The sequence below is a fragment of the Fundulus heteroclitus genome, unplaced genomic scaffold, assembly GCF_011125445.2.
Source record: "Fundulus heteroclitus isolate FHET01 unplaced genomic scaffold, MU-UCD_Fhet_4.1 scaffold_50, whole genome shotgun sequence".
Lineage (NCBI taxonomy): Eukaryota > Metazoa > Chordata > Actinopteri > Cyprinodontiformes > Fundulidae > Fundulus > Fundulus heteroclitus.
Genome location: NW_023396923.1, coordinates 967,203 through 993,638, shown reverse-complemented (window position 1 = coordinate 993,638; position 26,436 = coordinate 967,203). Strand labels below are relative to the sequence as shown.

At 43.5% G+C, this 26,436-nt stretch overlaps 1 protein-coding gene across 1 annotated transcript in view; it reads left to right on the top strand.

Annotated features, from left to right (window-relative positions):
• arid2 (AT rich interactive domain 2 (ARID, RFX-like)) overlaps positions 1-15,865 on the top strand; it is a 46,950-nt gene extending 31,085 nt beyond the window's left edge. The window contains exons 11-21 of the mRNA XM_012851625.3: positions 501-665; positions 2,933-3,011; positions 3,102-3,236; positions 3,359-3,579; positions 3,674-5,997; positions 7,764-7,918; positions 8,002-8,140; positions 8,287-8,372; positions 8,468-8,591; positions 10,169-10,260; positions 14,206-15,865. Coding sequence (XP_012707079.2) covers positions 501-665; positions 2,933-3,011; positions 3,102-3,236; positions 3,359-3,579; positions 3,674-5,997; positions 7,764-7,918; positions 8,002-8,140; positions 8,287-8,372; positions 8,468-8,591; positions 10,169-10,260; positions 14,206-14,317 — 3,632 coding nt within the window. The 3' untranslated portion in view covers positions 14,318-15,865. The remainder of the gene's footprint in view (positions 1-500; positions 666-2,932; positions 3,012-3,101; positions 3,237-3,358; positions 3,580-3,673; positions 5,998-7,763; positions 7,919-8,001; positions 8,141-8,286; positions 8,373-8,467; positions 8,592-10,168; positions 10,261-14,205) is intronic.
• The last annotated feature ends 10,571 nt before the right edge of the window (positions 15,866-26,436 follow it).

Sequence of the window (26,436 nt, the reverse complement as noted above, 5' to 3'; positions counted from 1 at the left end):
GAAAGGGCCGACCATCAGTGTGTGACCCTTAAGCTCAAGCACACATGGGTTGGTTCTGCTCACTCCTGTGGGAGCACCCCTGAATGGCTCAAAAAGGAAGATTTTGGAGTGGCCTGGTCAAAGTCTGGACTCCAATCTAATTAAAACTGTAGCCTGGCATTAAAAAGGTGTTCGTGCTTGAAAAACCTCTCCAATGTGACTGAATAAAAGCAGCTCTGCCGAGAGTGAGCCAAAATTCCTCCACAGTGACGTAAAACTCATCTGCAGTTATCACAACTGCTTTATCGCAGCTGTTAAGGTGGCACAACCACCATGCTGCTTTGGAGAGCTGTCTTCTCCTAATAAGTGAAGTCGTCAATGGTAAACAGAAGTTTCTCTTTGTCTAATATAAAAATGACTTTCATCTGAAGCATTGAAGTCTGAGGGGGAGAAAAAGCTAATCAGCGGTTATATGTTAGTATGTTTCCTCATCCTGGCCTTATTTTGCTTCTCCTGCTCAGACCTGTTGGTGCGGTTGGTGTCAGTAGACCTTCACACGTTTGGACCCGATGCCCTGACGGCGGTGCGGTTGATAGAGCACCAGGCGAACGCTGACCAGGCCGGCGAGGTCCGGCCACAGTTGGTGGAGCAGGTACCTGCAGCAGTGCAGGGGGCTCCGGCACCTGGTAAGGGTTTCTAAGAGACGCCACAACCCTTTGGCTTTCTTTTTTTCTGTTAGATGAGCACAATCCCTGAAAACTGGAAAAAGAGGGCTCTGGGTAATAATAGGTGTTTTTAACGATGCCTGATATGAAGAACTCCCCATAAGTTGGACCTGCTTCTTCAAGAAAATAATCAACAGTTTCTGCGACATCCAAGCTCGTTGGTCCAGATCTGAATGTATTTGTGTGTTACCTTAACAAAGCCACAACATGGGAAGTTTATTCATATCAAAGAAATCCATGCAGATAATTAAAACGTCTGCATAAAACATCCTCATAAGTTAACACTTTACATGTGAGGGGAATTCCCTGAATAGAAAATGCTACACTGCAGCATTACAGCAGTAAACCCTAGAGGAAATTAAAGAGCTTTGGACAATTGATTTGATGGAAACTAGACGGAGAAGAATCTCTGCATGTCTTTCTGAGGCAGGAAGATCCACCAGCGTGTGTTACTGCAGTTTTACGTACTGCTTTGCATCTACGTTTCAGCATTGTGCTGCTCCCTTTGCTAACAGGCTTACTGTATAATTACACTGCCTTGAAAAGGATTCATAGCCTTGCAAACACCTCAGTGGATTTCATTAAGATTATACGTGCCAGACCAACATAAAGCCGCACTTCATAGTGAAGTAATGACACGTAATGACACGTGGCTTACAAAATGGCTTTTAAAGAAATACACATCCTAAAACTGTGGAGCGTGTTTGTATACGTTCTGATCCCCAAGATCAAATCCAGTGCAATCAGTTAACTTCAGAAGTCAATCAGTAAATGAACCGCATCGGATTGTAAAGTAGTGCTGAAGAAAAACCTGTTTAGCTTATTTCACAAGCCATGTAGATGTTGCAGCGACATGGCTTTAACATCTACATGGAAAATGTGTGGAAAAACTGACGGTGCGCATCACTTACTATACCATAGCATCAATGAGACTCAGTGGTAGCAGCTTCACACTATCGTACGGAGATGCTTTCCTTACCTTCCACCAGGAAAAAGACCCTAAACCTGAAATCAAAGCTACAATAGAAAAGTTAGGACCAGAGCAGATTCATGTGTCTCAATGGCCTAGTCAAAGTACAGCCCTAAATCAAGAGACTCTGTTGCAAGACTTATAATAGAAATGCATGCTACACATGCTACTACCGTATATTTGGGACCATAAACTGCACCGGATTATAAGGTGCCTTAAATATTCTTCCCAAGTGTGTAATATCACTCCGCCCCTCCGCTTACACACATATGTGTACTCCATACGAGAGGGAGAGCTATCCGTCTCAGTCGGGAGGATAGACTAGTTGGATTACACTGTTTCTAACATAAGGCCAAAATAAACTTAACTTTTATATTGAATTAACTTACTTGGTTTATTGTTGCTAGCATGTGCTGTGGGCTGCCTTACATGAATGCATTTCTAATTTAGACATTACTGTCAGGCAGTCTTGTAGACTGCTCAGGGGTCCTATCACGTTGTGACACAGTGTACTGTATTGCTCTAATATCAGTTGAGAGGAGCGGCTTCGTTGCTATCCAAAGTCATACTTACACATTTCAACAGTTTTTTAGCGCAGTGTACCACATAAAATCAGTCAGTAAGCTCAACGCAAAACCATATATAAGGCACCGGATTATAAGGCGTACCATAAATTTTTGAAAAAAAATTTAAGTGCACCTTATAGTCCGAACAATATGGTAGTCCGATTTTTATTTTTATAACAATTGTGAAAATGATCTACAAATTCCTCCCCCCCTTTCAGGACTAAGCGGTACCGTGTGTCGGGCTATCACTACACATCCCAATTACATCCCCTGAAATTTGTAGTTGTAACTAGAAAATGTTCAGGGGATCTAAATAGTTGTGCACAGTGCTGTGCATGTGTGCAAGTTGTTGTTCCAGTGTTTCTTAGAGCTGTTCTGTTTGCATGGAAATGCAGTTGTAGCTGCTGGACTTCTAATCAGAGCTTCAGATCAGCCCGAATCAGACAGACTTAAACCAAAGCAAATAACCCTGGCAGGCCAGAATCTTACATTAAGGTCAACTGTCTGCTTAATAAAGACACTCCTGTTTTCTCTGTGGACCACTAATGGTTGCTTATTCAGGTTATTATTTTGCTGACATCTAGTGGATATCTAAGTGGCGTTACAGCTGTGGAGTAAATGAAGTAAAATGACTATTTTTTTTAAATGTTTTGCAATTCTTCTATAACGTTCCCTTCCCTTTTTCTCCTAAGTAACAAGGGTCCCAGTTCAGTCCAACGTACCGCCGCCTGGTATTGTCGAACTAGATGGGGAGAAGTTTACGCTGCAGTGGTGAGATTAGCTTTTTTACACGTTTATTTTGATAATGGAACAGGTTAGATGTGTTTGCAGGTAAAAATGATGCTTCCTGTAATCCAACAGGCTGAACGCACACTTTGAGACGAACCCCGAGGGCTCCATCTCTCGATCAGAAATGTACTCAGAGTACCTGGCCACATGCAGCAAAATGGGACGAAGCAACATCTTGAACTCCACCGGCTTCCTCAAATGCCTGCGGTATGTACAGAGCGTCCTCCATTCCAGATGGCTTGAGTAGCTACTGATCAAGATTAGCAGAGACATCTCTGAAGTTGGCTTTCTCTCTCTGGTGGTCGTCAAACGGTCCCTCTGCTCCACAGGACTGTGTTCCCCAACCACACTATGAGGCGGCAGGAGGAGGCAAAAGCCAGCAACCAGCTTCAGATCCTCCTAGTGGGAATAAGGCGGCGAGCGATCCCTCTGCCCGTCCAGCTGTACTACCAGCAACCCCAGCAGCAGCAGCACCAGAACCCTGCCGCAGCTCCTCCACCTCCAGCAGCTCGTCACGAAGCGCCTGGAGATCCTCAAGCTCCACCATCAGGTAAAGTTGCCTACAGAGTCCCAGTTCGACTCTGTAGAAGGTCTATGCATCACTTGCTGAAATACTAAACATTTTTATGTTGATGTGATAACAGGCTTACCTCCAGGCCATCCTAATCTTGGACCACAGCTTCCACGGACCCCGGGGGCCTCAAACAGCGGCCCATCCATGGCCTCGACTGCACAGGACGCGTCTCGTGTAAACCACCCGACTGTTCCCCATCACCCGGTCACACCACAGGTGTCCCCGCAGTTACCGCCGAATCCTCTGGCAGCGCAGAAGCATCAGGTCCGAACGGTTCCGGTGGTACAGATCCCAACGTCGGCTGCGGCCACCCAGAATCACAGCCCACAGAACCCGGCCCCTCCTCCCATGCCTCAGCAGCATTCTCCCATGCTCCCCACAGGGACTCCCGTCACATTATTTCAGCCCGTCCCGCACGGCCACATCCTCACCGCCAGGGTCCAAGGGTTCGGCTCTCCAATCACCCAACAACCACCTCTGCCTCAAACCTTCCCCGTCTCTGGACCTCAGGGTGGAGCTCCCCAGGGTGACACCCAGTGTACCGCTGTGGTCTCCGTACCCTCCTCCATCCAGGTCGGAGCAAGTCAGGCACTAGGTATAAGTGGAGTGGCCAATTCCCAAGGCTCTCGTGTAACATTTCAGAATATTGCTCCCAAACCAGCACCAAATCAGTCAGGTGGGTCAACAGCCACGACAAGCCCTCCCAACCAGCAGCCTCAGCAGCCGGCACAGAGCGTAGTAATAGTCGGCCCCAATCCTCACCCGATTGTTCTTACCAGCCCACCCAACATACCTGGTGCCCAGACTGTCCAGAGAGCAGGACAGCCTGGAGCTGCTTCCACTCCCTGCTCACCCGCTGCCTCTTACTCAAATACCCAGGTCCAGTCCAATCAAACTGTCAGCCATGCACTGTCCACCAAACGGCAACATCAGCAGCAACCGCCACCTCTGCAGATCATATCCCAAACTCCTCCCACTCAGCCTACCTCCACCGAATCCAGCTTGATCAAACAGCTACTGCTTCCAAAGCGAGGGCCTTCTACACCAGGAGGGAAGCTGATCCTGCCTGCCCCACAGGTCCCCCCTCCGAACAACACGATAGCCCCCAGTCCACAGGTCCTCTACCAGAACCCCTCTCCTCAGCCGGTCAGTGTGCAGCTGCTCCCTGGCCAGCTTCCTGCTGCGGGAGCCCCGCCCCTCCAGACGGTTCAGCTCTTGCCAGGGCAGCTAATCTCCACCAGCACGGCAGGTGGAACAGCCATCATTCAGGGTCCCACAGCAGCTGGACAGGTCACCTTCACTGTGGTCCCCAACACTGGCTTCACCACCTCTACAGCTGCCGTTGCTGCTGTTAGTCAGGCAGTCGTCCCTCCAGGTCTCCCCCCACCTCCATTTTCTACTGGAACAGTCCCTCATCACATGTCAGCGGGTGCACCACCCCCACCACCACTGCCAGCTCCCCTCAGAGGAGACAAGATCATCTGTCAAAAGGAGGAAGAGGCCAAGGATGCCACGGGGCTTCATATCCACGAGAGGAAGATAGAAGTGATGGAGAACTCCTCCTTAGCAGAAGGTGACTCGTCTAACAGCAAGACTAGTAACGGGGATGTTGCTGCAGGTGCCAAGCTACTAAACGGTGGGAAGTGCGTGGAGCCTAATCTACCTCCATATCACTCAGGGAACAGCCAGGGAGTCCTCAACGGCCCACTAACAGAGAGTCTTTCCTCCAATGGAAAGCAGGCTGTCTCTCCAGGCCCAACCACCCCTGTTGAGGGGAACCCCGACCCCAAAAAGACCCTGGTTAACGGGGTGTGTGACTTTGAGCGAGGCGACAGCAGTGGCACCTTAAACAGAAACATTCCAAATCACATTGCTTCCAAACAGTACTTGGGGAACGGGGAGGTGGGCGCCTCTGAAAAGACCTCCGATCAGAGTCTCCCCAGTCCGCCACCTTCCCAGCAGGACACTGCCAAAGCCCAGCAGGCTGAGCGCCTGGCCAACGGACCCCAGGGAGCAGGTCACCGGCCCTCCTCAGAACTAACCAATGGACCTATGGGGCCAGGGCATGGCACGCCTGCGCTAAGACAGCAACTGCTCCCCAACTCAACGCTCCCCTCCACTGCTGCCTCTCCCGCTAACGGAGTGGCGTCGGAGCCCCGGGGCCTCAAGAGGCCCGCTGAGAACGAGGACCGCAGCCCAGCAGCAGCTTCTTCCGGGATCCCCAGTAAAGTGGGAGTGAGGATTATCACCATCAGTGACCCCAATAACGCCGGTAGCAGTGCCACCATGGTGGCGGTGCCAGCGGGAACAGACCCAAGCACAGTAGCCAAAGTAGCAATAGAGAACGCCACTCAGCAGCGGAACTGCTCGCCTACGCTAGCAGCTGGCACCACGGTGAGTCACTGTGGGCTTTCCTCCATCTGAACCACATTTCTGCACACGGTCTCCTTGGAAGGCCACTTGGTGTTTGGCTTTAGGTGACAAAGTAAATCCTGGAAAAGGAGCAGCACTCACATCGGTCCGGTCCGCAACAGCAATATTTAGCAAGATGGAGATTTTCATCTAAATATCAGGGTCTTGTGCAAAGGTATTTTTCGGTATTTAAAGTGGTGATTAGTAAAAACTCATTGAATATCCAGAGGTTATTCTACTTTGTACGTCTGATATAGTTTTAGGGTTAATGGTGCTGCTTTTCTCCTATCATTTGTCCTGAGTTGCTGTTAACTTCCTGAGTTTAGGCCGATCTTATCGCCACCTACTGGTGTGGAAAAGGGTTCCCATCTGACTCCTTGGTCCTGGCTTATTTATCTGTCTAAATCAGAGGAATAGTGTTTGAGACAATGATTCCTGGAGATTATAGCTGGGACTCTAGATTGTGACCAAAACGCAATATGCAATAACTTTCCCTCGTTAAGTCCTTTACTCTGTTCATGCTATTTTTCTAAACCTTTAAATATGACAGGTAGTGTTTTTTAAGCTAAGTTCCAGAAACTTGACTCTGGAAGTTAAGTTGGGGAATTTTGGAAATATCCATGAGAGTTGAGGGAATTTATACAAATTCACTGGGAGTTGAGGGTAATTTAAACAAACCGCGTTATATCCAAACATAAATATTGACATCTAGTTTTGCCATAAGAAGACATCTATTTGCAAGTTAAATATTACTATTATACATATAAGAAATGGCCCTGTTGTCAAACTTGCTGTACTTTATAAAGCCAGCGGACTCCTGGTCCAGCGTTCTCGATTTCTTCTGGTCACGTGATAGAGGACTGCATGTAGGGGGTGTGGCCTCAGCAGTAGGTAGCTCTCCATGTGTGACTGACAGATAGCAGAAACATGCTGGGGCTCTTGCAGGAGACCTTTAGTGCCAACCTTTAATGATTTAAATTAGCCCAACTCCCTGTTAAATTCAACAATTCAAAGTTAGTTCTCTTTAAAAATGTGATTTTGCAACCTGAGTGAGCATTCAGACTATCTACTGATGGCGAGTCTGCAGTTTGCTGGTAATTGCTTATTATGCTGCTCGTGGCTTGCTAGCTGTAGTTTGAAGCGTGACCTTGAGGAGAGCAGGTAATGGTGCAACTTAAGCTTCCACACTACGACGAGCAGCCACATTTTCCTTCTAAGTGAGCTGAAAGTACAGCGGCCCTCTTCTTAGACAGCTTACCGGCAATACACAGCAAGATGTGGGGGAGGGGCATTACTGTGGTACACTATATTCCATACAGCGGAGGGACATTGCTTATTGTGGTGCTTTTTGACATCTGGTTTAAAGGGAGGAGTATATTTTTTAAACCGGTCCACGTCTATAGCAAAGGTAGGCCAGAGTTTGTGCCTGCACCTGCTGTCGTAAACTACCACCTGACGGGATGTTTGGTTTTCAGGCAGTAAAAGGGCATAACTAGTAATGCCTCTGTAGAAATAATGTAGAAATAGATGAGTAATTGTGGAGGTTAAGAAGGTGAGTCCAGTTAAGACCATGTGGCTCTCACTGATACCCACCTCCTACAGCAAAGCAGCTGAGAGAACAACTTGTGTCAAAAGACGGGCCTAGGTTACATCTCAGCCAACAAATCTCTCATGATCTTGATGTCATGCCTTCCTAAGGCTGTTCTAAATCATATTGACTCATATTTCTGAAACGGTCTCCTTCCCAGCCGACCGTAACCCCGCCCCCAGCTCCCTCCTCACAGCCGGCCCCAGCAGGTAACCACAGCCCGCACCTCCCAGCGCAGCAGACCCCCACAGCACCGTCGGAACTGGCCAGGAAACCAGGGCAAAACTTCAAATGTCTGTGGCGGTCCTGTAAACGGTAAAAGGCTCTGTTCTGCTCGGCTCGCCTTCGTGTGCGTCTCCAGCTGATCGTTTTGGCTTGAATCTGTCTGTGTTGTCTAGGTGGTTTGAAACGCCCTCTCAAGTGTTTTACCACGCAGCGACGCAACACGGTGGCAAGGAAGTGTATGGAGGCCAGTGTCTGTGGGAGGGATGTGAACCTTTTCCCCGGCAGAGGCTGTCCTTCATCACACATCTGCAGGTAGAGTCCCCTCACTGTCCACCAGGATCCATTTTCATGCTCAGTTTTGATCCTGTTCTGTGACATTTGGTGCCATGACAATAAAAACTACAACAGTTACAGTCTTTGCAGGATGAGTGTCAACTGTGTGTGCTCTGCTCTCCCAGGATAAGCACTGTTCTCGAGACGCTTTGCTGGCTGGACTCAAACTAGAGGAACAGCAAGCCCAAAGTCCCAATCAGGCATCTTCCCAGTGCGTGCACCTTCCTGTCTAACATGAATCGTACCTGTATTGGCATTTATCAAATATCAGCTTTGATAACCAGAACTGGTTTTTGTTCTGATAAGGACTCCGCCAGCGGCAAGCAGCACTCCGGCACAACGAGCACCCAAAGCAATCGTCAATCATCCGAGCGCAGCTCTCATGGCCCTCCGCAGAGGTTCTAGAAACTTGGTCTTCAGGGACTTCACAGTGAGTAGAGCCAGGCTGACAGGCACACACACACTCAATTCACGCCTTAGCCCTAAACCTAAGCATTAGCCCAAATGGCATTGTGAGGACTGTGGAAAATGTCACAGTGCCAGTTAATCCACACAGTACTGGTATACTGTCGGTGTTTGGTCCTCATAACGATAGCTATACTTGCCCACTCACACACAGCGTTCATCGGCTCTCCTTTAAGCCCCGTTGTGGTTCACACGCAGGTTTTCGACAGCTAGAGAAAACTGCAGCAATATGTTGATTAGTTTTAATGTTAGACGAGAATAAATAATGAAAGTTATTTTCCTTGAGCTTGACAAGAATGTTAATATTTTAACTCGTGTTGATTTTTTTTCTTTTCCATATTTTGAAATAAATGGTATCTTGCTAAAGCGTCGTCCACATTTTGTCACATTACAAACACACATTTCAGTGGATTCATTTATACACCTATTCAAAGTAGTTGGGAAGAGAAAGAGAAACAATACATTGTTTGGAAAGTTAAAAAGATGTAGCACCCATTTATATTGAGCCCTCCTAACACCCCCAAGTTACTTCCAGTGGACTAATTTCACTATACCAAGCCACATGGTGGAAGTAAGTCCTTGACTAGATCCTCCCTACAGTGAAACACGGTGGTGGCAGGATCATGCCATGGGGATGGTTTTTGTCACCAGGCCCAGAGTTGGTGGGAAGTGGAGCTGAATGCTCCACTTCATCTGTTAGAGGCTGCAGAAGGCTTGAGAGGAATGATGAAGGTTTAGATCAAAGTATTATCATGTTAGAATGGCCCATCCTCTTTATTCAGTCTGAGCTTGAGCGGTTGTGCCAAACTGGAAAGATGCTGGTTCCCCGGCAGAAAAAATAAAATTAACCAAAAGACAAAATAATAACACAACTAAAAAGAAATCAAAGATTAAACGACAAATAAGAACGGAGGGTAGGAGCCATTAAAGGTATGGAGGGTTATGAACAAGTTGTAGGTGAGAACTCGGATATAGAGAAAGTTGGGGATGGAAACAATTACTTTCTGCTGAATAAGGTGGTTCTTAACAGTATTGGCTCATGGGGCATGCCCCACTTTTCAGATTACAGATTGGATGATTTTCTGTTGGTCCGACGCTTGTGGTTGCAACATAACTTGTCAAACAGTGGAGGGCTGTCAGTGCTTTTGCAAGATGCTGCAGAAAATGATTAATTGTCAGCCTTTGAAATACAAGTTGGTGACTTGCTGGAGGTGAGGCTGTGATTCCTGTGCTGAAGACAAACACAAAACCAGACACCAACAGGATTTCAGTGTTATCAAATATGTTAGAAGGTAGGGCTGGACGATATAGAAAAAAAGCTTATTGATAAACTTGAAACTATCAAACTTTTATCGACCCTTTTTTTTCCTATCGCACCACACGTCTATCGATCGATATATATATTGTTATTAAATTATCGTCCAGCCCTATTAGAAGGGCAAAAAATCTGGATGGTTTATGGAACGGATCAAATGATGATACAGTAAGCATCATGTGGGCTCCTCACTAACATAAACTGCTGTTTTCCTTTGTTTCCTGTAGGATGAGAAAGAGGGACCAGTGACCAAACACATACGACTAACTGCTGCCTTAACATTAAAGAACATCGCCAAGCACTCGGACTGTGGTCGCATGTAAGTTCCTGCTCCACTCTGAAGGAAGTCCAATTCCATACTGTGGCGACATGAAGGCTCGTTCAGGATAGCCCACTTTATCCACATTTATATACAAATAACTAACTGACATAACTATTCAGCAAGAGCAGTTATTGATACCTCTAAAGATCCCTTTAAAGTAAATGTCAATATGCATCTTTTATTTCTTCTGAACATTTTTGGGTTGATCAGAGTATCTTGGTGCTTCTAGTTAGTAATTCATGATTTCTGTTTCCTCTTGGTATAAATGTGGTCTACCGCAGCAGCGGCCCATTTGTGTTAGCCACAGTCCACAAGGGGGTACCCATAATTATGTTTTTACTACACTCAGTGATCTGGATGGGAAGGGAGAACTGCAGCCAAGAGAGGCAGCCTGGGCTTTAATCAGTCTCCATACCAGCCGTTAGACTTATCTACATGTCAACCATTTCTTTAGCAGCAAATACAGTTATATTCAATAAATTCCAATATGCATTTCTCTGGGGCTCGTTTGTCAGATTAAAAGTACCTTTAGCAAAAAGCAAGCCTTTAGGCCAGTATTAAACATAATACCAGTAATGCCGGCCTAAAGGCTTGTTTTCTGCCAAAGGTACTTTTAATCTGACAATCAAGCTTCTTGGGTATTAATCCCACATTTCTGTATGAAAAGGTTTAGCTTTTTTTATCCGTCTAATGTAATATTCTGATCTTAAATGCTGTGCTTTTATTAGCTGAAAGTGGGGGAAAAAAATCATAATTAACAGAAATAAATGATTTATTGAATATGACTGTATAAAAGGATGGATCATTTACTGGAACTGAGTGATTTGTCTCCCGTTGAAAAAGCCCCTCATGCCTACAGTTTTGTATGGTGAAGGATCTATGATGCTGTGGGCCTTTTTCTTTTCTTCCAAAGGTTCTGGGAAACCTGTTAGGAGTGCATTGGAACATTAACTCCATGAAATACATGGAGATTTTTCATTAGAATCTGATAATCACTGGTTCCTTAGATCTGTCTTCTGCTCATTTTTGTATTGATGAAAAGAAACTATTAACACTTTAATTATTGGAAGCACTCTTAGTTTTCTATATTTTTCCACACCTGCCTGAACCCTTTGAACATTACTTTATATTTAACTGATTACTGCTGCAATGAAAGGAAATTTTTAAAGGCTAATTTTAGAAGAGGTACCAAGAAGTGTAGGCAGCACAAGATAAATCAGAATTCTGCCTTTGAGACTTTAATATTTTTTTGTTTGCAATTGTTGTTTGCGACTATGTGCCAAACAGCAGTTCGAATTACCCACCCTTTTTGGAGTCCTTGGAAGGGGTACTGGAGAGTGCCCCTCCTGGGGGCTCCCTCGTTTTGCTGCGGGACTTCAATGCTCACATGGGCAATGACAGTGGGACCTGGAGGGGCGTGGTTGGGAGGAATGGCCCGCCTGATCTGAACTTGAGTGGTGTTTTGTTGTTGGACTTCTGTGCTCGCCATGGATTGTCCATCACAAACACCATGTTCAAGCATAAGGGTGTCCATATGTGCTCTTGGCACCAGGACACCCTAGGTCGCAGTTCAATGATCGACTTTGTTGTCGTTTCATCTAATCTGTGGCCGTATGTCTTGGACACTCGGGTGAAGAGAGGGGCGGCGCTCTCCACCGACCACTACCTGGTGGTGAGTTGGCTCCGATGGCGGGGGAGGAAGCCGGTCCGACCGGGCAGGCCCAAACGTATTGTGAGGGTTGGCTGGGAACGTCTGGCAGAGTCCCCTGTGAGACAGAGCTTTAACTCCCACCTCCGGGAGAACTTTAAACACGTCCCGAGGGAGGCGGGGGACATTGAGTCTGAATGGACCATGTTCCGCGCCTCTATTGTTGAGGCGGCTAGTCGGAGCTGTGGCCGCAAGGTTGTCGGTGCATGTCGTGGCGGCAACCCTCGAACCCGCTGGTGGACACCAGTGGTGAGGGAAGCCGTCAAGCTGAAGAAGGAGTCCTACCGGGCTTTTTTGGTCTGTGGGACTCCGGAAGCAGCTGATGTGTACCGGCAGTCGAAGCGGCAGGCGGCTCGGCTGGTCGCCGAGGCAAAAACTCGGGTGTGGGAAGAGTTCGGAGAGGCCATGGAGAAAGACTTCCATATGGCTTCGAAGCGATTCTGGTCCACTATCCGGTGTCTCAGGAGGGGGGAGCAGTGCAGTACCAACACTGTTTATAATGGGGGTGGTGTGCTGCTGACCTCGACTCGGGACGTCGTGCTTCGGTGGGCGGAATACTTGGAAGACCTCCTTAATCCCACCAACACGTCTTCCATTGCGGAAGCAGAGCCTGAGGACTCTGGGTCAGGTTCTCCCATCTCTGGTGCTGAGGTTGTTAAAAAGCTCCTTGGTGGTAAGGCTCCGGGGGTGGATGAGATTCGCCCTGAGTACCTTAAGGCTCTGGATGTTGTGGGGCTGTGTTGGTTAATGCGGCTCTGCAGCATTGCGTGGACATCGGGGGCAGTTCCCCTGGATTGGCAGACTGGGGTGGTGGTCCCCCTATTTAAAAAGGGGGACCGGAGGGTGTGTTCCAACTACAGAAGAATAACACTCTTAAGCCTCCCTGGTAAGGTCTATTCAGGGGTTCTGGAAAGGAGGGTCCGTCGGATAGTCGAATCTCGGATTCAGGAAGAGCAGTGTGGTTTTCGTCCTGGCCGTGGAACACTGGATCAGCTCTATACCCTCAGCAGGATCCTGGAGGGGGCATGGGAGTTTGCCCAACCAGTCTACATGTGCTTTGTGGATCTGGAGAAGGCATTCAACCGTGTCCCCCGAGGGATCCTGTGGGGGGTACTCCGGGAGTATGGAGTACCGGGCCCTTTAATAAGGGCTGTCAGGTCGCTGTATGACCGGTGTCAGAGTCTGGTCCGCATTGCCGGCAGTAAGTCGGACTCGTTTCTGGTGAGAGTTGGACTCCGCCAAGGTTGCCCTTTGTCACCGATTCTGTTCATAACTTTTATGGACAGAATTTCTAGGCGCAGCCAGTGTGTTGAGGGGATCCGTTTTGGTGGCCTTAGGATTGTGTCTCTATTTGCGGATGATGTGGTCCTATCGGCTTCATCAGGGCGTGAGCTACAGCTCTCACTGGAGCGGTTCGCAGCCGAGTGCGAAGCGGCCGGGATGAAAATCAGTGCCTCCAAATCCGAGACCATGGTCTTGAACCGGAAAAGGGTAGAGTGCCTTCTCCGGGTTGGGGAGAATGTGCTGCCCCTAGTGGAGGAGTTCAAGTATCTTGGGGTCTTGTTCACGAATGAGGGGAAGATGGAGCGGGAGATCGACAGGCGGATTGGTGCAGCGTCTGCTGTGAAGCGGGCGCTGTGCCGATCCGTTGTGGTGAAGAGAGAGCTGAGCCAAAAGGCGAAGCTCTCGATTTACCGGTCGATCTACGTTCCTACCCTCATCTATGGTCACGAGCTTTGGGTCGTGACCGAAAGAACGAGATCCCGGATACAAGCGGCTGAAATGAGTTTTCTCCGTAGTGTGTCTGGGCTCTCCCTTAGAGATAGGGTGAGGAGCTCAGTCATCCGGGGAGGACCCAGAGTAGAGCCGCTGCTCCTCCATGTCGAGAGGAGCCAGTTGAGGTGGCTCGGGCATCTGGTTAGGATGCCTCCTGGACGCCTCTCTGGTGAGGTGTTCCAGGCACGCCCCACCGGGAGGAGGCCCAGGGGAAGACCCAGGACACGCTGGAGGGACTATGTCTCTCGGCTGGCCTGGGAACGCCTTGGGATTCCCCCGGAGGAGCTGGCCCAAGTGGCTGGAGAGAGGGACGTCTGGGCCTCCCTACTGAAGCTGCTACCCCGCGACCCGACCCCGGATAAGCGGAAGAAGACGGACGGACGGAGACTTTAATAGTGCAGCTTGTCATGTGGAGTTTGGTAGATCTTTAAAGTTGTTTTTTTTCCTCTATTTTTCAGGTTGGTAAAAAGGCATGAGACGCACCTCTCTGTGCTTGCATTAAGTAATATGGAGGTTTCCACCACGCTCGCCAAATGCCTTTATGAACTCAAGCGTTCGCTTCAGGCTTAACGCCAAATGGACAACCCGTACCATCCCCCGGTCCCGCTCCCGAGAAGAGGAGCGAGGCGCCGGTGAGCTGTAGCTGGTCCATGGGTGGAGGGACGGGGGAAGCAAAGGAGAGGAACCAGGACAAAGTTCTGCTGCTTCCACCTCCACCCCTAAAACTCTGCGTGACCCCTCACCTACTTCCTCGCCAACCTGTGTTCAACCGCCCCACTCTCTACCATCACACACAGGGATAGAGAAGGGAGGGAAGAGGGAGAGAAAAAGAACCTGCCTTTGGGGATCTTCCACCAGCTGCCCACCAGGGGGAGCGCTTTGAGACTGCTTCCCCGAGGGACTCCACTGTTCAAACCCCAAACATGAGCACATTTTTGTTTGAGTGTAATAGTTTTTCTTCTTTTTTTATGTTGTTTTGTGATCCTTTAAACAGGAGTGTGCTTGAGCTGTGGGTGGGTGGGGCCATGAAGAGGCAGGGCTGCTGAAGGTATCTCACAGGATTGGGTTGGAAGGAGGACTCAGCCGGCGACTGGAGCAGAGAAATTTTTCTTTAGAAACTCAGTAGCTTGGTTTTCTTACTTGAGTCAATATATTTTCACTTATTTATTATCGAAATGAATACCATTACAATTAATAAAAAAAGAATCTTGTAAATACTTTGTGAATATATATAAAGATCCTTTGATGCCGAAGCAGCCACTGGAGAACATGCTCTGTGGGGTAATAGAAACATTACTTTGACAGGATTTACTAAAGTAGTATGTTTGTTTTTATTTTGCTTTTTTTTATGATCCTTGGTCACTTGTATCTAATGTGATTCTATACTCAGCAGTGGATGAATGTACTTAAACTTGTAAATAATTCTGCAAAGGTACTGATGCTGTAAAGCTTTGGGATGGGGGGAAAAAACAGTTTTTTGTGGAACTGTGACATTTTTTGTATTATAATACCTTGTAGAACTCATTTTGCTGGCTGAAAGAGTATGGAATAATATATCTCATGTCATTTTGTAGAAGAAAAAAAATATTGAAGGTATTCTCTTTCCCTTCCTCGACTCCCACCTCCACATGCCCCTCCCCTCAACACGTGCACACACAAGGAACATATAATCCACTGTAAGCGTTTTTGTCATCGTACGGGCACGATGCGCGTACCAAAAATTGTTTTGTATTTGTAAATTGGTTTAAATACATGGAGTTTTTATACAGGTTTTCTCCTGTGTTCTTTGCTTTACGTGCAGGTATGATATTTTCTTCACTACTTTTTTCTATCTTAATATAGTGTGGAGTTTTATTGTACTATTTTTTCATTCTTACTACCATGCCACATTCCGGCTCACGTCCTCAGACTGTCCTCTCTCTACCGTGTGTTGTGTAACATTTGACTGCCTGTCGTATTAGCATCTGACCGGGGGCAACCCAACCATCTTCATTTCTGCGGTGTCAGTAGGATGTGTGACTATACATAGACCTAACAGTCTGTTAGAGATTGGCTTTATTTACTTTGGTGACTGTTTATAGTTTTTAAATAAAACACTGAACATTTTGCCTGGGCTTTACTTTGTTTCCTGCTTTCTTTTGTTTGTTGGTCATGAGTTTTTCCACTCAAGTTCCAAGTCAACACATGCAATGTATTGAAAAATTTCATTCATGCAGGAGGGGGGGAAAGCTTTGTAAAGCAGCATGGCCCAATGTGGAAAAGTAAATGTCCCCTAATCCTTATCACCGTTTCTGCCAGAGCAACAACTGACATCGTACGTGTCTGGTAACTAGCAAGGAACCTCTGTCTCTGGAGGGATTCAAGCCCATTCCTGTTTACAGAAATGTTTTTACTTCAGCCGCATGATATTTTTGAGCATGAACAGCCTTTAAGGTTATGCTACAACATTTCAGTCAGATTTAAGGTCTTGGTCAAAACAGTACTTTTGGGCTTGAAAGTTATGAATGCCATTTGTATCCATGTAACTCTTTGTCCAGTCTCCTCCTCATTGTTAGATCATGAACCCTGACCTTAACCCAGCCCTGTTAGACCAGCGTAGCTTTAGATGTTCTGGGTTCTTTGGTCACCACCTGAATGCATCAGGGATGCTCTCTTGGAGTAAGTTTTGGATGTTTTCTCCCTTTGTAAATAACAGCTCTGACCGGTTCACTGCAGTTTGAAACAAATGTTTCTGTAACTCGATCCAGACTGAAAGATGGTCAGTGTCTTTCTCATCTGTTCTTGGATTCTTTAATCAGGTTATGATGCATTGCTTTAAAATATATATAATAGATACTTTTTTCTTGCTTCAGCAACTCTGACAGTAATCAGGTCTGTGTGTGGCTAGTAAAACAAGCTAGTAAGACGGCCACTTTTACATATTTGGGTTACTTTCATTTTCCACAATAAATGGAGGCAGCTTTTTTTTATTTTTTTTTTTTTATTTTTTTATATAGACCATCTTTCCTGACAGTGTTTTTTCAACTTTAGCTAGAACCGCTGTTTTATCAGTTCATCTACTAAACTTATCACTCTGCTTTAAAGTGTTATTCTTTTAGTACACCTACACTTACATAGTCAAAGAGTCTCACTCTATAATTAGAGTAGATGAAGCTGTGTATTGTATTACATTTTAAAATATGTACATTTGTTTAGGGGGTATTTTTACAAAATCATCAGTGACTCAGCTATTAGTACCTTTGCTGTTCATCTCTCTTTGCTAAACAGACAGCACTTGGTCTTCTATAACATTTCAAGGTTATAACAAGGGTGGAGCATACAGGATTAGGGGTCTTTGAACATTATGGGTATTAATTAGCATTTTTAGAATCTTTCATTATTTACTATTAAAGATTGTTTCTTTTTGCTGTTTATTTTTAGTGATAGATTAGCTCATTTATTGCCAGGATACTATTGCAGTACATCGGGGGAAAGCCCAGCAATAGTTGGCTGCATTAAAAAGGGTGATGAAAGTGAATATAGGACTGTGGTGGGCAACTTTATCACTTGGAGTGAGCTGAACCATCTACAGCTCAACGTGACAAAGACTAAGGAGCTAATAGTGGATCTGAGGAGGACAAAAACACCTGTGACCCCTGTTTCCATCCAGGGGGTCCCTGTAGACAATGTGGAGGAGTATAAGTACCTGGGAGTGTACTTTAACAATAAGCTGGGCTGGACTAGAAACACGAGGTGGTCTACAAAAAGAGCCAAAGCTGACTCTTTTTTTCTGAGGAGGCTGAGGTCCTTTAACATCTGTAGCACAATGCTGAAGTAGTGGGCTGAGGGTCGCTGACAACAGACTGAACAATTCAATTCAATTCAATTTTATTTATATAGCGCCAAATCATGAAACATGTCATCTCAAGGCACTTTACAAAGTCAAGTTCAATCATATTATACAGATTGGGTCAGATTATACAGATTGGTCAAAAATGTCCTATATAAGGAAACCAGTTGGTTGCATCAAAGTCCCGACAAGCAGCATTCACTCCAGGGGAACCGTAGAGCCACAGGAAGAGTCGTTTGCATTGTACATGGCTTTGCTGCAATCCCTCATACTGAGCAAGCATGAAGCGACAGTGGGAAAAAAAACTCCCCATTAACGGGAAGGAAAACCTCCGGCAGAACCAGGCTCAGTATGAACGGTCATCTGGCTCGACCGACTGGGGGTTACAGAAGACAAAGCAGAGACACAACAAGAGAGACAAAAAAGCACAGAAGCACACATTGATCTAGTAATCTGTTCTACATTAAATGGTAATAGCGGGTGAGCCGTCTTCTCTGGATGATGTCACAGTTAACAGAACGCCAGACCAGGTGTACCTACTATGAAGAGAAAAGAGAGAGAACAGAAAGTTTAAAGCAGAAATGACAACACATAACTGATCAGGAGGGCCGGTGATGTTGTGGGGGAGGAACTGGACACTCTGACGACCGTGGCAGAGAGGAGGATGCTGTCCAGGCTTCAGTCCATCTTAGACAATGTCTCACACCCTCTCCAGCAGAGGAGCTGCTTCAGCAGAAGACTCTTCTCACCCAGATGCACCACTGAGCGCCACAGGAAATCATTCCTGCCTGTGGTCATCAATCTTTACAACGCCTCCCTCAGTGATTCAGACACCCCCCCCCCCCTCTGTAATTGACATTTATTAATTCTTTTCACTGTTCTTTCACAAGTCACTATCACTTTACTTGGATTTATAGTTATACATATGTGTATATATATACATGTGTGTGTGTGTATGTATATATATATATGTATATATATATATATATATATATATATATATATATATATATATATATATATTGACTTATATATGTATATATTGACTTATATATGTATATATTTATATTGCTTTGTGTGGAATGTTGTAAATATATATATAAAATGTTTGTATATCTGGAGCGTGTAACAAAAGTAATTTCCCTCTGGGATTATTAAAGTATGTCTGATTCTGATTTACAGTTGTTTTCCTTCAGATTTGAAATGGCTGTGTAAAACTTCACCTCTGTATTTTACACAACATGTTTTATTACCATATTATTTTATTACCATCAAGACACCCACAGCAAAAACTCAAATGGTAATTTGGGGTTGGAAATAACTAATATATCATCAGCATAAAAGAAAACTTTCTTTTGATTTCAGATTGACTTCTCTGAATGTTTTTTCTGCGCTCGGATGGAAGGATATTTTCAGCAATTAAATAATCACTCCTCGACTAAGAAAAGTTTGGGTTTTTGATTATTTGAACAAATCAAGGCAACAGGGGAAGTACTTGACCCATGAAATAAAATTTAAAGCTAAAACATATCTCTCCAACCCAGCAGACGGATCTATTCCAAGCAGTTAAATATCGTGGAGAAAAAGAACACATTGTGGGGTGGTATCAGAGCGGGGGCTGCAGAACGTTGAAAAGGCAGTCAATGTTGAATTATCGAAGACCATTTTATAAGGTTCGACAGAAAGATATAATTATTTGCAATTTTTTTTTTCTATGACCATGGTACAACCTCTCTTTTCTTAATGCAATTCTGTACTCATTTCCTTTTACAAATTGTAGAGGAAAAATTGATTAGATTAAAAGAAAATGATAGGAATTGCCCCAGGTGGTCATATGTTTGATAGCTGTCGCTCCATGCTTGCTGAGTATGAGGGATTGCTGCTAAGCCATGGACAATGCAGACGACTCTCCCTGTAGCTTCCCCAGGAGTGAATGCTGCTTGTCGGGACTTTGAAGCAATCAACCGGTTCCCTTATATAGGAAATTTTTGACCAATCTGTATAATATCATTGAATTTGACTTTGTAAAGTGCCTCGAGATGACATGTTTCATGAATTGGCGCTATATAAATAAAATTGAATTGAATTCAATAGATTCTTTTGAAATTTAAAATTAGACATGCACCAATCAAACGGACAGAAATTGGAATTAGCCAACTTTTCCCACTCTGTTTGGCAGTCAAACACTGAAACCTGTATTTTAGTTTTCCTATTAAAAATGCATCCAAACTAAAAACGCCTGAATTTTTCGGTCCATAAACCATAAGAAAAACCCATGTACTTCAATGCACTTTTGTATTTTAAGACATATCAGAAAACACTAATCTTTTAACTCCTTAAGATTCTGATTAAGAAAAAAATTATCTTCCTTGTTACAGTCCTTTGAAACCAAAATCAGACTTGTCAATATCAGACTGGGCAGGCCAGGTCAGGCCAGAGATCAAAGACAACTATAAATAATTTTAAACCAGGAAAAGCAGAAATATGTACAGTAACTTTTTCATGTCTTCTGTACCTGATAAATCAGAATAAACAACATGTGACAAATAAATCTTAAAGTTAGATGTAATTTGGGCTTTGTGACGAAATAATGGTATGTAAATTAGTTATACTAGTATTAATTAGCAATATATGTAGTTCTGGTAGAGCTGTAGTAATTAGAAATTCTGCTTGTGTATTTCAACCTGGTGCACTGAATTAAGTTATTTTTTCTTTTCTTTTTTTTTCTTTCTTTTTTCCCCCCAGTGTCCTGTCTAGCAATGTGGCAATAAGAATTGATGTCCTAATGCCAAATAGAGCTCGACAGATTTTGCTTTCACAAGTGGAGCAAACAGCTTTCGCCATAGTGCTCCACTTGATTTGTGCATGTAAATAGCTTTATTGTGATTCCTGCGGGGAGAATTTCAAATTATATGGACACTACAACAGGAAAGTAGGAGAGTAAAGAAAGAACAAGAAGAGAAAAAAAAGAAAGAGAAGAGGTGAAAGAAAGAAGAGATGAAAGGGAGAGAATGATAAAACGTCCTCTAGTCTGCTCCATCACCTGGAAAGAGATGCAAAAAGAACAGCACAACCAACAGAAAGCAACATATACAATCGAGTAACACCTTGATGCCATTGCTAAATCATATGTATATTTATTTAAACTGACATGTGTAAAGTGATACCTGAAAAAAGAAAGTGAAAGAAAATAAATAAATAAATAAATTATAGGCTTTCTGTATATAAGTGAACATTTAATACCTGGGACCCAGCACCTGTGGGAGTTTGTGAGAGTGCACTAGTTTAGGTGAAAATTATCCAGAAGGAAATAGCTCGATAGTGGTTGTGGAGAACCAAAGACCCGCCTTCCCCGAGCACAGAGGCAGGGGTCAGAGGACCCATAACCCCGGACTCCCAAAGGGGTCCCCAAAGCAGTGCGCCCAAGAGGGGCCATCACAGGAAATGCTCTGGCCCCCAGGGCCCATGTTAAGTTATGTTAAGTTATTTAGATGAATTAAATAATGGACAAATATTGATTAACAATTAACTAATAACAAAATTACATACACTATCCTCTTATTGCGGATAAGGAAACAGAAGCCATTAGAGCTGTTCAGCAAAGTAATCCTGCTGTATGCAACTGTATTTGAAAAACTACAGATAAAGAATAAGCTGTTGCTCAAAATATATGCCGTGTTTCAGTGTCAAAGACATGTTATATAATCTACATAGCTGAGAGTGAAAAATGTGTTTTGCTCCTTATGTTGCTAATTTGCATAATATCTAAATTTTGACAAACTGCAATATTTAGATTAACAATCACTAATTTATTAAACATCTGAATGATAGCTAAAAACACAAATACTCAATATCTTCTTTACTGCAATTGGCTATAAATTCAGGTATTTTTTTTAATCTGCATAGCAAATCAGCTGCAGATCATTCATCTGCCAACGACAGGGATAGCCTTGCTAATGCCTTTAATGGATAAGGGTCACAGATAAATAAATTAATGATAATATAATTATTTTAATTATGAAATAATTTAATAAAATAGTTCCTACGAATGTTAGATTACAGCTATTACACTTAATACACAGTTTATACATTTTTTACTGAATCATTTTCACGCTTAACCTATTCAAATGAGAATGCTATTCTGCATTCTCACTTATTGTTTTCCTGTTTTTTCTTTATTATTATTATTCCGTACATTTTTTGACGCCTAACTCATTCCGCATTTTTCAACCGATTTCAACCATTCTGCTATCAAAACGTTCAGCTCCTTCAGGACATTACTGCTATGACTTTTGGTAATTATAACTTTTATAATATTTAAAATATTCAACTTTTTGTGAGTTTTTTGCTCTCATTGAAATTGAATGGAGAATCCTTCAAATTCTTAAGCTTTTTGACAGCTTACTGCTTCAGCCAACTTTCAGCTAGAAATGCCATTAAACTTTTAAATGTAGTGATATCTTTTGGCTATTATGGTATATTTCAGCTTTTTCATATCTTTCACCATTTTCATATAGTACCTCCTTAAAATAATTGTGCATTTTCATGAAATTCAGAAAAATGAATTCGTTGCTATGGTTGCTAGGGAGTTCATTTAGAGTGGCCACTCTGGTGTTTGCAATACATTTTCCTTCTCTGAACAACTTCTTCTCACTCGCTCAATTTTCACTCTATGCACATAAATTATACATCAAAACGTAGAAATTTTTGTCTGAATTCAGAAAATGTAACCATCATTGGTGTGGGATTTATAGATTTTTCGCAAATCACCCCAGAGCGGCAAAAACTCCAAACGCTCTCCATTGATTTTCTATGGAGGGGCGGTGAAAAATCACACCTGACATTCCCAAGCGACACATGTTTTTGCATTATAGCTACTCCTAAACCGTTTGATGTACAGGCATGAGACTTTCACACATTCATGTCCAGACCCTTCTGGTGCTCACAAAAAAGGAATTCTGTCGATAACTGTTACGGTTTTGCCGCAGGAACAATTTGTTCTGGAGTAGCGTTTTGGAAAAAATGCTGAAACAGGATCAGACTTCCATCCCCCCCCCCCAAATAGACCCTTTTCACATGACGTCACTCAACTTCCGTTTTGAAGCGGAGCAGGGTATCTTTACTTCCGGCTACATGCTTTTACATAGAAAATTCGGGAGGTGAAGAGGTGTTTCACTGATAATCAGCGCGATTTCATAAGGTAAGACTGAGACCACAATGTGTCGCATTGACTATCTTTATTTTCCTTTGTATTTGTAGGGATCATTGCTGTTATATAGATGCTTTGATCGGGACAGTAACATGTAGATCAAAGCTAACATGCAGCAGCTTGTTAGCTTACCTTACCAAACTTTTACCTATCAGTAATCAGCGTGATTTCATCAGGTAAGACTAAAAGCACAAAAAATAAACGTGTCTTATTGACTATCTTTATTTTCCTTAGCATTTATAGCGATCATTGCTGTTATATAGATGCTTTGATTGGGACAGTAACATGAAGATCAAAGCTGACATGCAGCATTAATATGATGTAGATGTTATAAAATGATTACTGTAGCTTTGCCATTATAAAAATAAATCTTGTTCACTGAGTGAAAAAAGAGACATTTATCTGCTACATTGTTCCCCTTACTTGATTATGGTGAGGTGTTATATATAATTGCAGTCACTGAATTAAAAAGATCTTATTCCATTTGAATTTTTTTGTTCATTCCTAAAAAAAAAATTACCGTGAGTCTATTGGACAGTACTTCTGTTTCTGAATTTTCTGTGTATTATAATGAATTTTCTTCATAATATTATTTGCACTTATATTAATGCACTTTTTTTTAAGTTTTTGTGCAAAATACTGTATATTTTAAGTAGAAGCCTGAAATTGTTTTATTATACTGTATTAGTAATGACATGTGCTGCTGACCTCTTAGTCAGATCAACCTTTAAAAAAGAGATCTTAATCTCAATGGGAGTTTATCTGGTTAAATAAAGGTTTTAAAAAGTATTATAATTAATCTATTTTTTTCTCCCCTTGTGTCCATCTCTCAGCAGCATCATATCCACCAAGCATGGCACAATCACAGAGAAACCGCTACTGCAGTGTCCCACAGTGTTCGAACAACAAAAAAAACAACTTTCCATATCTCAGTTTTCACAACTTCCCGGCTGATGCTGAGACTGGAGCCCGTTGGGTGACGGCAATAAGAGACGAGGGGCCAAATTTTAAAATCCTTCGCAGCAGCACTTACGCCTGCAGTCAGCACTTCTCTTCCGAGGAGACCTATGTTTCTGCAAGTGGTCTTTAACAAATTAAACTCCATCTTTCTTTCTTAAAGATAATTGAGTTATAAGTTTATTTAGCTATTCCCAAGATAATTTCAGTGGCTCACTATGTAATTTTTTATTAGAGCTGTCAAAATCAATTTATTAATGAAAGGAAATTAATCTGAGAAATTAATTAATTTCTGCACATACAAATGTTTTTAAAAAATACTCACCTGTACACTGTGATCGCACTCTGTCTCTTTCTCCTGCATTGTTTACATTTCAATTGTTTACTGTTAAATCACTTCTGCACTTTATCCTGTAATTTACTGTAATTCTCAAGCTGTATGCAAACGGAATTTCGTTCTGTACGCACTCTGTGCATACATAATGACAAATAAAGTTGTCTAAGTCTAATTTGTCTATGGATGAACCCAGAACCACACACACGGGACTTAAAATGAAAGTCTTTATTGAAGGTTTGATGGGATGGAGGGTGATGTAACCAGCGAGGTAGAACTGCACGGGAACAGGGTAATGATGTTGGCAGGAGCTGACGGCCCGGAGAGAGACTTCTTGGAACCAGGAACAGGCAGCAGGGTCCACAGCTCGGAAAAGAATTGACAGTTCAGAACCCACCAGAGCTCTGCAGCAGGCTCTTCTGTAAGGCAGAGGGGAACCGGAGCAAGGCAGCACGATAAACAGGACAGGTAAAATGGACAGAGCTGCTATGAAGTATCTATGTAATAAATAACTAAAATATATGAAGTGTGATGTCTGAAGTTTTTTAAAATCCATGTTTTTTTGGTCAGTTCCTGAAAAATAACAGTATAGGACACAAGGGGTTTGCCCCGACAGCAGCATAATCCATAAATACTATAATTAACTGATTATTAGTGTGCATGCAGTGTGCAAGCAACATTGACAGCGTCTTTCTCAGTCTTTGATGTCCTAAACTATCACAGTTTTAACAGGAATGGGCAGAATTATTTTATTAATTGGGGCTCCAAATCTACTGACGAGACTGAGAAACACACTGAACCCACCGAGGAATTTTGAGGGATACTGCAAAGTCTGCAACTTTAGTAAAATACTACACAAAAAAAAAAAAAAAAAAAAAACGGGAGGGAATGAGGCTCCTCATTTTTATTCATAGAGCTGTGACCAAGTGGCCAACAGCATTGACACTGTTCCAAAACAAAGTATGAAAAGGCTCAACATTATACCTCAACTATATCCCTGGTGTGACTCATTGGCTAAAAGCTGTGAAACAGATAAGCTGATATAGCAATAAAGCTAGCGTAGCAATAAAATGGAGAAATAGAAAACTAATAAATGACAAAAGTCCTGTTGATAGCATAGCTACCATTATCCTAGCATCTATGCTAACAACAGAGCTAAGAAGACAAAGCTCTTACCTTCATAATCGAAAAGGTATTGTTCCACAAAGAACTTGTCATCTTTGTCAAGTCTGGAGGCTGGTGTGGCCGAAAGCTTTTGTACCAGTTTGTGCACGTCTCCCAAACGAAATTTGGGTAGATTGGTGAGGGACTGTGTGAATTCCCTATGTAAAAACACTGCTCGCGGAGAAAGCGGAAGTAAAGATACCCTGCTTCACCGCAGAACGGAAGTTGCATGACGTCACTGTGAAAAGGGTCTATGAGGCCCTTTTCTACATCGTCACTACTCCTAAACCGTTTGATGTACAGGCATGACACTTTCACACAATCACGATCCGACTCTTCTGGCACTCACAAAAAATTATTTTCTTGATAACTGATACGGTTTTGCCACAGGCACAGTTTGTTCGGGAGTAGCGAATGTGCAAAATCCTGAAAACACTTTGGACCTGTGTCCTTCCACATGATGCACTTTTTACATCGTCGCCATGCCTACACCGATTTTTGTACAAACATAAAAATAAGCACCATATTCCTCAAAAGCCTGCTGATACTCACGGTGAAAGAATTATTTTGATATCTCCTATACTTTTTCAGCTAGAGCGATTTGTTCGGGACCCTTTTTAGAGGATTTTTGCATTTCCATAAAAAAACCTTTATATCATGATTTTTTGCGCCTTTATTAAAATATTTTCAGCAAAAAAACGATAGCTTGTCTTGTTCTCCTATCCGTTACGAAATAAATGCAGAAAAAATTACGTCTCTAGCCCTAATGGTTAACGAAATATCCAGAGTTGTTCGAGGCAAAGTGATGCCATTTTATTCCAATTAGAGCTCTTCTGACCCAAAGTGTTGCATGCAGAAGACTTGACACCAGCAGGTGTGAGTGAGTTTCCATGACAACAGAACTCTGCTGGCCAGAGGTTACTCCAGGTCAGGGTCATGCTCCCTTTGCTTAGAATGGCACCTTTTGTCGCCCACTGCAGGGGCTGTGATGAACGTAGGAATCTGAAATTCGCAAAGTCACTTCCTCTTAATATTTTTAAATTTTCCAGTGAATATCAGGCATGTGTCATTTTTCTGTCACTTATTGGATTTCACATAATTTTTCTATCGGGCCTTGAACTGCAACAGGACCTGGCAGGATGCCCAGACCCACCAGGCCTATACAGCACTACCCACCTGGTTATGCTAACTTTTAT